Source organism: Podarcis muralis, chromosome 18 (genome assembly GCF_964188315.1).
Source record: "Podarcis muralis chromosome 18, rPodMur119.hap1.1, whole genome shotgun sequence".
NCBI lineage: Eukaryota > Metazoa > Chordata > Lepidosauria > Squamata > Lacertidae > Podarcis > Podarcis muralis.
This window is the reverse complement of record NC_135672.1, coordinates 1,786,896-1,799,654: the sequence shown is the minus strand read 5'-3', so window position 1 is coordinate 1,799,654 and position 12,759 is coordinate 1,786,896. Positions and strand designations below refer to the sequence as shown.

The 12,759-nt window shown below is 51.6% G+C and overlaps 1 protein-coding gene across 1 annotated transcript; it reads right to left on the bottom strand.

Moving 5' to 3' along the window:
* Nucleotides 1-879: 879 nt before the first annotated feature.
* DDX49 (DEAD-box helicase 49) lies at nt 880-12,425 on the bottom strand. Its single transcript, XM_028713385.2, has 13 exons — nt 12,267-12,425; nt 11,610-11,733; nt 10,845-10,930; nt 10,528-10,649; nt 8,364-8,551; nt 7,663-7,803; nt 6,501-6,576; nt 5,995-6,071; nt 5,430-5,527; nt 5,189-5,263; nt 3,770-3,858; nt 3,154-3,225; nt 880-2,270 (listed from the first exon to the last, which is right to left on the bottom strand). The coding sequence occupies exons 1-13, from the start codon at nt 12,379-12,381 to the stop codon at nt 2,091-2,093; spliced, it is 1,443 nt and encodes a 480-aa protein (XP_028569218.2). The 5' UTR covers nt 12,382-12,425; the 3' UTR covers nt 880-2,090.
* Between the last annotated feature and the right edge of the window lie 334 nt (nt 12,426-12,759).

The following is a 12,759-nucleotide window of genomic DNA, read 5'->3' as shown; positions in this document are numbered from 1 at the left end:
GTATAGTGCACACGCACACATGAAGATGCACAATATATTGCCAGGTCATAAACTATGAAACTGGTATCATAACATGGACTTCAAACCGGTTTTGGGTGATATATCGCTACATCACCCAGCCCTACTCTGCAGTTTGAAGCAAGAAGGCAGATTCTGCATGATTTAGGATGGTGTGCCTCCTCATGCAAGCCAGCCATATTATTAGTAGTAGTAGCAGCAGTACCCCGCCCATCTGACTGAGTTTCCCCAGCCACTCTGAGTGGCTTCCAACATATATAAAAACCAAGCATAAAAAAATTCCCTATACAGGGCTGCCTTCAGATGTTTTCTGAAAGTCATATAGTTCTTTAACTCCTTGGCATCTGGTGGGAGTGTGTTCCACAGGGACCACCACCAAGAAGGCCCTCTGCCTGGTTCCCTGTAACCTCACTACTTGTAGTGAGGGAACCGCCAGAAGACCCTCACAGCTGGATCTCCGTGCCTTCCTCCGTCTGGCATCCTTTGGGTGTTGCTTGACTACAACTCCCGTCACCTCCAATGCCCAACGATGACGTATGGCCCCCTGGAGGATGGAGAAAGGTGCCTTCGGGAGAAGCCGCGGTTGCCACTCCCTGGAATTCATCTTCCCCTGCCTCCTCCTGACTTTCGAGACAGGGCTGCATTGCAGGCATGAGGGCTAGGGCCTTGGCTCTTTGGTTTGTTGTTGTGAATGCCAAGCTATCCAAGGCCAAATCATAGTTCTAAAAATTCACCTTTATTAAATTATCTGCATGTCTGCCCCCCCACTGGGCTCCCCCTCCCCGATTAAAACTGAAGGCATGTTTCAACTGTACCCTGCTCACTACCCAAGAAAGAGCACAGACTCATACAGAGAGGCACTTTGGGTAGGCTGGACTCGCCAGAATTTGTATTTATTGACAGAGAGTTTGGGGGTTACCGGTGTTAGTTGTTAGGGTTAGAGAGCAGCCTTTCCAACCTGCCGCCTTCCAGCCACACAGGGCAAAGACTCTGCAGCAGCAGGACAGTCGTTATCTCACAAATTTTCATTTTGGCCTGTCTCTTCTGTTCCCGACATTTTCGTCATGGGACGAAAACCCTGAGAATGTGCCGAGAGTTTGCAACTGAACACACTGGTGGCAGGTTTCAGCTTCTCTTCCTGAGGATCTTAACAGCCCAACTCCCAAGTGGAGGTGCAGCCACCCCAAATGAGACCTAGACAGAAACGCTGATATTTCCTCCTCCCCGTGGCTTATAATTTATAGAAGGCACCCTGTTTCCCCACCAGCTGGATTTTTGGGGCTGAGAGACCTTCCATCGCTGCAATCCTAAGGATCCAAACCACAAAGGACCCAGGAAAAGCTGGGTGGTGCAACTGTTCTTGGAAACTGTCAGCAGAGTGTGGGTATGAGAAGAGAGTAGAAACATCGAGGAGACAATGAAGGTGGTCTTGTAACTAAGGAATTCGTTTGAAGGTGATCCTGTAATGAAGGGACCAGTTTGAAAACAGACTATCTTGAGGGGTCAAAAGCAAATGGAACAAAAGTCCCAGCGGTGTGGAACGAGAGATACTCCTGTACAGGCAAGAGAGTAACCACGGTAAACTGATGAAGATAAGGTGCCCAGTTCCGTATTCAGATTTCCTGGGAAACTGGATTCCCAGCGATCTCCCAGGGTGAGAGGCTTGGAGAGAGGGAGACTCCCTGGTGAGAGTTGGGAAGGCTCACCTTTCTCTGTATGGGATAAAAGTTAAGATACAGCAGCGAGAGAGGGCTTTGTAGTTTCCTATCTCCTTTCTTTTCTTCTAATTTCTCTCTTGTTATTAGACCTTGTAGATTAGTCCGTTCTTTTTATTGCCTCATGGAAAATTTCAATAAAACTGGATTCCCAGCATCCTCCTGTCCTGTCCACAGTCCCCCCCCTTCTGCCCCAAGAAATGACTTTTGATGGAGCCCGTCTTGGCTCTGGGGTGCCCTTCTCAGCCTGGGGCCAGCCCTGGGGGGCAAAGAGGTGGGACCACACCGCTTCTTCCCCACAACAGATGGAAGGCACAAGAACCCTGCATGGTGGTGGGGGGTTGGGGGGAGGCAGCCTCACTTCTCTGCCGCCGGCTGCTTCCGTTGCTGCCGCCGCTGCCGCTTCTTCCATAGCTTCCGATGGAGGACAACCTGCTTCTTGTCTTCCAGGACCTGCTGGACTTTGCTCCGAAACTCGACATTCTTCTTCCTGATCTTTGCCAGCTCCGCTTTCCGCTGCGCCTCCAGGTCTGGGTCCTGGTGAGCGAGGAGGAGAGAAGGCAAGGAGACTGAGAAGCAGATCCTCTTGGCCAGAGCATCCTGACTTTACCAGTCTCCCACTGCCCACAGGCTTTGTTTGGACACCTGACCAGGGCTGTTCTGGCTGGGCAACTGCTGGAGGCCGTGCTGGACCTGCTGCTTACCGAGGGAGGGCACGGAGCAGGGTTTGCTCAGGGTCAGCAAATTCACAGTGCCTCGGGCCGGTGACTCCAGCGCCAATCGCGCAGTTGGCCGGAGGGTGGGGGAGCGTATGCCCATACGCGTGTGCACACGCTATTTCTGGCACGCTTCTGGGTCGGAGCACCGGAAATAGCTTGTGTGCATGTGCATGGGCCTCCTCCGACCCGGATGTGCACTGGAAATAATGCTTGTGCATGCGCACAAGCTATTTCTGGTGCTCTTCTGACCTGGAAGTGGGCAGCCGCGAAGCGCAGTGCCAGTAAGAGTGGGCATCACTGCGAGCTGGATAAACGAGTACCTTGGGCCTTATCCAGCCCGCGGACCTTAGTTTGGGAACCCCTGGACTAGGGGGCGGGTGATGTCAGCTTTTCAACATTGCGATGCATCACCAGCCAAACACTGTGATCTGATGATACATTGCAATGTTGAAATCTGGCCGAGCCAAGGCTGCTTGCTGCTGCTGCTGAGAGCAGGGAGTGGAGAGGTGGGGGCAGGGGGTGGGGGCTGTGAGCTGTGCTGCCAAGAGACCCTTTGTGCCTTGAAGGGAGATGTAACTAGTTGCTGCAGATGTGGTGCTCTTAAAGATCACCTAAGGCAAACAGATGTGGCGAGAGGGGGAATTGCAGCAGAGGAGGGAGGGACACACACAGGGCCATCCCCTCCCCCGAAATGATCGCACCTTTCCTTCTAGGATCATCTGTTTCCGTTTGTTTATTTCCTTCTTCTCATCAAAATCGGTCGCCTCCAATCTCTAGGAAGAAAAGAAACATAAAGGTTGTTTTAAAGCAGTGCTTCCCAGAGCGGGCAGTACTGTCGGGGGGGGGGGGGGGGAGAGGAGAGGGATTACCTACAGGGGGGCTGGTGCTGTAAAGGACTACTGGGATTTGAAAAGCTGATATCGCTGGAGCAAGTGATTCCATCAGTTTTGCTGAATTAATTAAGCTAAAAAGGTTTTAATCAGATTTTGAACAAACATGAAATTAATTGCGAGTGTTTTGAATTTCATTGTGATGTTATCTTGCTTACTGGGTCATGCAAACCGCTATTCTGAATGATGCTTTTTTGAAGGGCAGGGGGCGCTGGGGATGAGTTCATGGAACCACTGTTTTCAAAGCATATATGTATCCTCAGGCTTCCGTTTTGCTTTACCAGGGGAGGCAGGGAAATGGGAGGAGGCTAAAACATCGATCTTGGAGTGGGGAGATCAGAGTTCAAATCTGTGCTTCCCCGCAAAGTTCACTGGTATTCCCAGACTGCAGATCTACAACCCGGCCCACCCCAAAGCCATCACTCACAATCTCGCATTCCCGTCGCACGACGTTCACTTGGGTAAGGATGTTCAGTACGCTGTGTTCCTCCACGGAGAACTCCTGGAGCTTCATCTCTGCAAGGCAGAAAGGCATGGGGGTGTTCCTAAAGGATCTACACTGGTTCCCAGCACATTTCTGAGCCCTATTCAAAGTGCTGGTGCTGACCTTTAAAGCCCTAAACGGCCCCATATACCTGAAGAAGTGTCTCCACCCCCCCCCTTCAGCCAGCCAGGGTCCAGCTCCCAGGGCCTTCTGGCAGTTCCCTCGCTGCGAGAAGTGAGGTTACAGGGAACCAGGCAGAGGGCCTTCTCAGTGGTGGCGCCCGCCCTGTGGAATGCCCTCCCATCAGATGTCAAGGTGATAAGGAACTATCTGACGTTTAGAAAACGTCTGAAGGCAGCCCTGTTCAGGGAAGTTTTTAATGTTTGATGTTATATTATGTTTTATATGTGTTCAAATCCACCCAGAGTGGCTGGGGCAACCCAGCCAGATGGGTGCGGTATAAATAATAAAATTATTATTTTTAGGTGAGTGCCAATGGAGGCGCCAATGGGGCCCCCACCTCTGCTCACAGAGCGCTTCCAGAATTGAGCTGGTGGCGCAAGGGTGATGAGGCTGCATCTTGGGCAAGGATTTGAAACATTTCTTAGCACCTCCATCGAACCTCCTCAGCCTTTTTGGGCTTTCTATCTGTGGCTGCTGTTATTGGCCGGTTTTATTGTTACTGAACATGTATACGTTGCTTAAGGTCAGAGCAGGTTTCTAAGGAGCTTACAAGTTTAAAACACAAATGAAGTACAGTGGTACCTCGGTTTATGAACTTAATCCGTTCCGGAAGTCCGTCCTTAAACCGAAACCATTCTTAAACCGAGGCGCGCTTTCCCTAATGAGGCCTCCCGCCGCTGGTGCCCTTCCACTGTTTGGATTCCCTTCTTAGACCGAGGTAAAGTTCACAAACCAGGACACCACTTCTGGTCTTGCAAATCATTCCTAAAAAGGAGTGTTCTTAAACCGAAGTACCACTGTACATGCGAACAGAGGGTCAGCGGTGGCAACCAGGAACAGTGTGAAGAAGTGGGTGAGAGGAAGCAACTGCAAAAAGAGTGGTCTGGCAGTGGGAAGGGAGGCTGATAAATGTCAGTAAAGCTGACTAGGGCTTGACTGCAGCCTTCCTCAACACGGTGCCCTGCGGACTTTTCGGATTACGACTCTGTGCTGGGTGGGTGCTGATGGGAGCTGTTCCCGCCTGGAGGGCACCAGGTTGGAGGGAGGTTGTGCCATGTCAGCCCTTCCCAGCCATTTGCATCGCCCTCTTTCCCAGGTGGCCGGAGGAGCCGCCAAACCGATAACTTGGCAGTTCCTGTGCGATGGGCTGTCGCTCCCAAGCTCTCGTTCTCGACTCACTGATCTGCTCCTCGATGGCGTGGACCAGGTGGATGTCATACTGCGTCACCAGCGTGATGGCAATGCCGTTTCGGCCTGGGGAAGGGTGGAGAGAAGAAGGGGGTTCATGCACACAGGACAATTCTCCTCCCCATCAGGGACCCCCCAATACGAAAGAAAGTGCTGCATGCTCCATCCATGTGGGAGCCAGTTCCTACTCTGATATGGTGGCCAATCAGCAGGTTGTAGCAGATGTCCTTACCTGCCCGGGCAGTTCGGCCTACCCGGTGGATGTAGATTTTGGGCAGCCCCGGCGTGTTGTGGTTGATGACGACTTGGACTGTGGGGATGTCGAGGCCCCTGAATTGAGAGAGATGAAGAAGAGAGGGGCAGGGTTAGAAGTCGAGAAGAACTGTCCACCCAACACTGTCCCCACCAAAAATTAAAAAGGGAAAAATATACATTTAAAAGCACCAGAGAAGGATAACAAACTCAGATGTTCTCAAGAAGGTACTTAATCTTTCTTTGTATGTGACAACAGCAGCAAGAATAATCTATGCACAAAGGTGGAAAGACCAAGAAATACCAACCAAAGAGAAATGGCAAAATAAACAGATAGAATATGTGGAGTTGGTGAGAATGACAACAAAAATTAGGGATCAAGAGGAATCATTGTTAAGGGAGCAGTGGAACCCTTTGCAGAGTATTTGAAGAAGTTAAGCAGTTAGATAAACCTACAAGTAGGACTTGAGCTGTGAGCAGCAGTGAAAAATAATTAGGATATTATAGATGGAAGCGGGTGGTTAAGAATGATAGGCAGTACCCACCTGGCGGCCACATCTGTAGCGATGAGAATCTTAAAGACGCTGGATTTGAACTTGGCCAGGGCTGCAAAGCGCTGCTTCTGTTAGAAAGAGTGGAGAGAGAGAAGGGGGAAAGGCAGTCAGAGCAGGGAAATGTAGGAAGTGGCTGGGCTAAGTGTCCAGGTGGGTGGGGAGGCAGAGACCCCTGCCTGTTGGTGGACCCTTTTTAAACTGGAGGTGCCAGGGGTGAAACCTGCAGGCAAAGCAGGTGCCCTCCCCACTAAGGTATGGTCCACCCACTGGGGGAAAGCAGAGGAAGGAAGAACTAACCTCAGCAAGAACTCCCCCCCCCCGGGGGGGGGGGCTCCTGTTGAAACCAAGAGGGACCACGGATTCTCTCACACCAAGGAATCCACACGGCAACTGCGTCTTGCTTTAAGAAACATCAGCATGTGGCTCCGCTTGCCCCCCCCCCCCGTGTGTTGCCCCTCCAGCTGTTAGTGCAAGGCCTCTGCCAGCCTCTGGCTCACCTGCTTCATCATGGAGTGCAGAGCCACCGAAGGGAAGTTGAACCTCCTGAGCATCATATTCAGGATTTGGCAGTTCCTGCAAGAACAAGAGATCTAAGTCCTTCCTCTGGCCTGCCCCGGCCCCTGCTCTCTTGGGGGGGAAGAGGGTCAGCCTTGGCACTTCAGGAGGCCAAGGGTGTTCCGTTATGGTTCTTGCTTCCGTTCTCTGTGGCCACAAATTAATAATGCAGGACCAAGGTCAGTGTTTTCCAAACTTGGGTCTCCAGCTGTTTTTGGACTACAACACCCATCATCTCTAGCTAGCTGTACTTTACCTGGCAGGGCTGTTCAGAGGACTGACTTCCCAACCTTGCCAATATCACCCTGAGTTGCCTAGAGGGGAATGCAATATATTGGAAAGAGCCAAAAAGGTTTCTGCCTTATCCTGGCACTTTTTTCTCTCCTGCCCAAACATATTCTTGTATCTGCAAAGCTGTTTCTATTCTACAGGTCAAAAGCTTCCACAAGCCAGCTGGCAGGGAAGAGTGCTTCTGAGCACAAGCAAACTGCCCTTCGGCCACCTCAAAGGCATCCTCCTGCAAGGGGAACAGCCAAAGAGGCCAAAGGAGGCCCCCCATCTAGTTCAGCATCTTGCGGCCAACCGGAAGCCTAAGGGAAGCCCACCAGCAGGGGAAGTGCCCTCTCCTGCTCTTCCCCAGAAATGGGAATTCAAAGACAGAACTCCATGGGGTTCTAGCCTGCTATCATTAAAGTCCTGAGGGCATAAGAATTTCCCTACCATCTAGTCCAGCATCCTGTCCTCGCTGTGGTCAACCACATGCCTCAAGCAGGAAGCCCACAAGCAAAGCAACTCTCTCCGCTTGTGATTCCTCAGCAACTGCTGTTACCCAGAGGTGTTTATTCCCTCCAGACAGGGGAGGGCAGAGCGTTGCCATCATAGCTAGGAGCCAATGACAGCCTCAGTTAATCCTCCGGGGACAGAAGTGAGGAGTCTGGGCTGAACCTGGCACCTGCCCCTCCCTGGAGCAGAAGTTCAGGATTGCCTCCAAGCCAGCTGTGAGCCTGGGGAACTCTCCCCTCTTGGGAATCAAGAACGGAAGGTGAGCTTTTGAGCCAGCAGGGAAGAGTGGCAGAGAAACAGAGGGAGGCCAACCCGACTCACTTGCACGTGTTGGTGAAGATGATGATGGACCAGTCTTCATGCTCGTCCTGGAATGTCTGGACCAGGTGGACCAGGTAGGCGTCCTTCACCTTCTCAGGCACCAGCAGGTAACGTTGGTCCAGCTGCTCCACTGTCTGGACTCTGGGAGGATGGGGAAGAGGAGGCCCAGTTAGGGGTGACCGAGAGTTTAAGAACTTCCTTGCACCAGACCTGGCTCTGTGCCTCCCCAGCACAAGGCTGTCTCCTCTCTTAGTGGCCCTGAGTCCCCAGTAGTGCTTTTCCTGACTCTCCAAAAGGAGGGGACTAAACATGGGACCTCCCAGCATACAAAGTGTGAGATAGAGTCTCTTCCTTCCATTTGCAACAGGGAAAGAAGATGGCAGGTTGGGACTGAGACCGGCCACATGAGGGTTGTTGCAAGGCCTCCGAATCATCATCATCATTATTCATATAAAACAATATAAAACAACAACAACAACATCATCATAATGTATGTTTAGGACATTTGGCTGCCTCTCATCTATCCATTCAGGTATCTCTTAAGCCAGGGTTTCCCAAACTTGGGTCTCCAGTTGTTTTTGGACTACAGTTCCCATCATCCCTGACCCCTGGTCCTGCTGGCTAGGGATGATGGGAGTTGTAGTCCAAAAACAGCTGGAGGGCCAAGTTTGGGAAACCTTGATATACATTGCCAAACTCACTCGGATTTGGATTCCCAGAAGAAGGGCTTGTTCATGGCGATCTGCTTGAGCTCGTTCAGGGTGTCGGTCAGAGTGGCACTGAAGAGCATCGTCTGCCTGCTGGCTGGGACTGCGGCCAAGATGACTTCCAGGTCTTTGGTGAAGTCGGTGCAGCCCTGCTCCAGCAGCCGGTCAGCTTCATCCAGGACCTGAGCCAAAATGGAGGGGGCAGGGACAGGTGTGTCACCAGTGAACTGCCAGAGATGGAAGAGGACGGAGCAGAAAGGGAAATCCTCGCAGGGAAAGATATGGATTGGAAAGCATGTGGGAATTTTAAGTTGGTGCAAGATTTTTGGCATTTGCTTTTGACAGAAAGGATGAACATTACTAAAGAAAATATTGTTTGTTTTCCAAAATAAACGCCACTGAATGCTTTTGATTATACCAATGTGTTGTTAAAAGAATTGGTTTTATGTCTGATATTGACAGCCTGAATAGTAATCGCAAATCAATGAAAAACAACCCCAATTCTGTCACTGGGTGCTTGCCACCCCCTGCACTGCCCCCTAGCCATAATGGAGAAAATGACGCCTAATGTGAAATCTGGGCAAGGGCAAGAAGCACCAGACACTTTCTTTATGATCTGGCAGTCTTTTACGACACACACAGCAGAACCATTTTTTTCAAGACAACCTGGACAAGACAAACCTGGAACGACACTTGATAATCGGGTAAGGCTGATATTCTTTACTTGGACCTTGCTATTCTAACCCATGTGCAACTGTACATGCCTGTTCTATAGTTTTCCACCTTTAAATTTCCCTCTTTGTTCTAACCGTTGTCTCTGCTTTACATACAGCATAAAACCAGATGGGAATGTCAGACCTCCAGGCAGGCCATTCTACTCCTTCCCAGGGCAAGGGACTCCAAACAGCCCCAGCCAACGTTCATGGCTGATGGAAGGCGGAGGGGGAGATACTACTACTACTACTATATATTTACACCCCACTCATCTGGCTGGGTTTCCCCAGCCACTCTTCCAGCACATACATAGACAACATCAAACATTAAAAACTTCCCAATACGGGGCTACCTTCAGCTGTCTTCTAAAAGTCTGATAATTGTTTATTTCTCTGACATCTGATGGGAGGGGATTCCACAGGGTAGGCGCTACTACTGAGAAGGGTCTCTGCCTGGTTTCCTGTGACTTCACTTCTTGCAGTGAGGGAACAGCCAGAAGGCCCTCAGAGCTGGACCTCAGTGTCTGGGCTGAACGATGGGGGTGGAGACGCTCCTTCAGGTATACTGGGCCAAGGCCGTATATTGAATGAAGCGTTCAGACCAGCAGAGGAAGCTCTCAGTGCATCAGTATATCAATCAAACTTTTACTGTGCTAGCTGAATGCCATGACATTATCCATATACAAGATAAAATAAAGGGGAGTTGCATGCAGATTGTGTAAGTTAGATCTCAGCGTCCCCTTTACAATTAATGGTTCGTTTAACTAATTTATTTGCCCTAATCTTCCCGGCTGTCAGAGCATAGAGAGCAACTTTGTAAGTTGTAAAGTCACCCTCTCCGCCATGGTTAAGCTCCTTTCCTGCAGAAAGGTTTTATAAATCGATTCCTTGGTTCTGCATAAAGTGGGCATTTGACATGGGCGCCTGCAAAACCATCAGTATATGTGAATGTCTGGCTTGCTTAAGACTCTATAGAACTGTTATTCACCATAATAATGGAACTTGGGAGGCAGATAATACTTTTATTTTTATGAATATTATTTGCAAAGGGAATCTTTGTTAATAGTTGCCTATCCCTTTGGAGCTATGCTGCGTTTTTGTCCTTTTGCCTTTCCAGGCTGTCAAGGCTTACGGTTCATATTTTTTATTCACATAATCATAGAATTGCAGCGTTGGAAGGGACCCTGAGGGCCAGCTAGTCCCACCCCCGGCAATGCAGGAATCGCAACTAAATTATACATGACATGCCCTTTGTTTCTTTTCTTTGCTGCATTTGCACTTTTTCTTGCTGAGAAACAGAAATGCAAAAAGCCAAAAGCTTTCTAAGCTGCTGTGGGGAGAGAGGCATCGCACAGCCCTGCGGAGGCTTGAAAGTGGCCGGATGCAGGCCTGGCTGCCGAACGAGGGGCCTCCTTGGAAATTAGGGTGAACTCTCTGGGACTTACCAAGAACTTGATCTTTTGAAGGCTGAAGGTGTTGGAACTTCGAAGGTGGTCAGCCAGCCGGCCCGGGGTGGCGATGACGACGTGGGGCTTGCGGGACAGCTCTAGGGCTTGAGCCACCATATCTGCAAAGTGGGAAAAGAAGGGGATACCTTAGCCCTCTCAAAGGGCGCAGAGTGACACCCCCCACACCCTGCTGTGTGCAGATTTGCCAATATATTATCTTCAGCTGCTCGGTGGCCCTTCAAGCAAGATGCCCTTAATTTTGTTTAGGAGAAGGGTGGAGGAAGATCCCCTCCGTTTTCTGAACACTTACGTACCCATCCCACCAACGATGATGCAGTCCTTTAGGCCCAGCGGCTTCCCCAAGACCCGGAACTGCTCGGCGATCTGGTGGGCCAGTTCCCTGCCGGAGAAGGAATGACAGGAGATTAAAAAAACACGCCACTGTTTCGCACCGTGCCACTCCTTGGGCAGAAAGAGTGGGCTACGATGATGATGATGATAATGATGTATTTCTTGTTTTTTATATTGTCGTGAACTGCTCTGAGACAAAAAAGCGCTATCTGAACTTAAAGATAAAGGTAAAGGACCCCTGACAGTTAAGTCCAGTCGTGAACGACTCTGGGGTTGTGGCGCTCATCTTGCTTTACTGGCCGAGGGAGCCGACATTTGTCCGCAGAGTTTTTCCAGGTCATGTGGTCAGCATGACTAAGCCGCTTCTGGCGAAACCAGAGCAGCGCATAGAAATACCGTTCACCTTCCTGCCAGAGTGGTACCTATTTTTCTACTTGCACTTTGACGTGCTTTCAAACTGCTAGGTGGGCAGGAGCAGGGACCAAGCACTAGGAGCTCACCCCGTCATGGGGATTCGAACCGCCGGCCTTCTGATCGGCAAGCCCAAGAGGCTCAGTGGTTTAGACCACAGCGCCCCCCGCGTCCCTATATGAACTTAATAAATAATAATAATAATAATAATAATAATTCGATTAACAACAATGATATCTGAGCGTTGGTTCAACGCAGGGGCCGCCCTGGATGAGGACCAAGGACTTTTCTCCAGCAAGAAGAAGGCTGGCTCTTACCTCGTGGGCGTCAGCACCAGGCAGAAGATGCCATACGGATCTTCAGAGAGCTTCTGCAGGATGGGCAGCACAAAGGCGGCCGTCTTGCCGCTGCCAGTCTGGGCACAGCCCATGCAGTCACGGCCTGTGGGAGGAAAGCAGAGGGGAAGGGCAGCAAGCGGGGAGGCGCTCTGCACGTGCTCAGAGGCACTCTTTCCCCAGCCAGGGCAGCTGTTCCTAGGAAGGGCTGAGGCAGCTGCTTTGGAGCACTGGGGAGAGGGGGGGCTCAACAGGCCTTGCCACCAATGGGCGTGGCCTGTGTGAAAGGGAGGGGTGTCTGTGGAGGGGCGTGGCCTAAGAACAGGAGGGTGGGCCTCATGGAAGAGGCGTGGCTTCCAGAAGGGGGGCAGAGTAGGAGTGGTTTAAACAGCAATGGGGGGCGGGGCCTAGCTCACCATGGCAGGAGTGGGCGGGGCCTGCGTGAAGGGCGGGGCTGAGAAGCCAAGGGGCGGGGCCAGAAGAACAGAAGGGTGGGCCTCGTGGAAGAGGCGTGGCTTCCAGCAGCGCGGGCAGAATGGGCGTGGCTTCAATAGCAATAGGGTGGGCGGGGTGTGGGCGGGGCCTAGCTCACTATGGCAGGAGTGCCCGTTTCCTGAGGCGCGAGGGAGCCGGGCTTACCTTGCAGGGCGGGCGGGATGCAGGCCTCCTGCACCGGCGCGGGCCTCGACAGGCCCAGCTGCTCCGCCTGCGACACCAGCCAGGGCGACAGGCCCAGCGCGCGGAAGCCGGACATAGCCGGAGCCCCTCGCCGCTCAGGAGGAAAGAGCGAAAGGAAGGGAAGCAATCCCACAAGGCACCGCGACAGGCGCCGGCGCATGTGCTGCGCGTCACGCCGCCAGGCGCTCCCCTCCAATAGTCTGACTACGACGCCCAGCATGCATTGCGCCCAATAAACCAAGCCCTATTTCCAGCGCATACAACTCCTATGCGGGGTTCAGGGGTTTCAGTGGCTCTGACAGGAAGAGGCGGTTGTTTTGTTTAAAATATTAGCTTAGTTGCTTGTTTTCCAGCAGGCGGAGCCCGTATGCAGTGAGCGGGTCCCTCTTCCCTTTTCGTATCTCTAAGCAGAAGGGCCTCCTTTTTCCTCCGGCCCCAAAACTCCATCTCCCGG

What these genes read in the sequence shown, in the direction of transcription:
- DDX49 (XM_028713385.2), bottom strand. Translation starts at nt 12,381, where the DNA reads ATGTCCGGCTTCCGCGCGCTGGGCCTGTCGCCCTGGCTGGTGTCGCAG. An exon ending in CTGGTGCTGACGCCCACGAG is followed by an intron (nt 10,931 to 11,609) that starts GTAAGAGCCAGC and finishes CTTCTCCGGCAG; the next exon opens with GGAACTGGCCCACCAGATCG. An exon ending in TTCAAAAGATCAAGTTCTTG is followed by an intron (nt 8,552 to 10,527) that starts GTAAGTCCCAGA and finishes ATTTTGGCTCAG; the next exon opens with GTCCTGGATGAAGCTGACCG.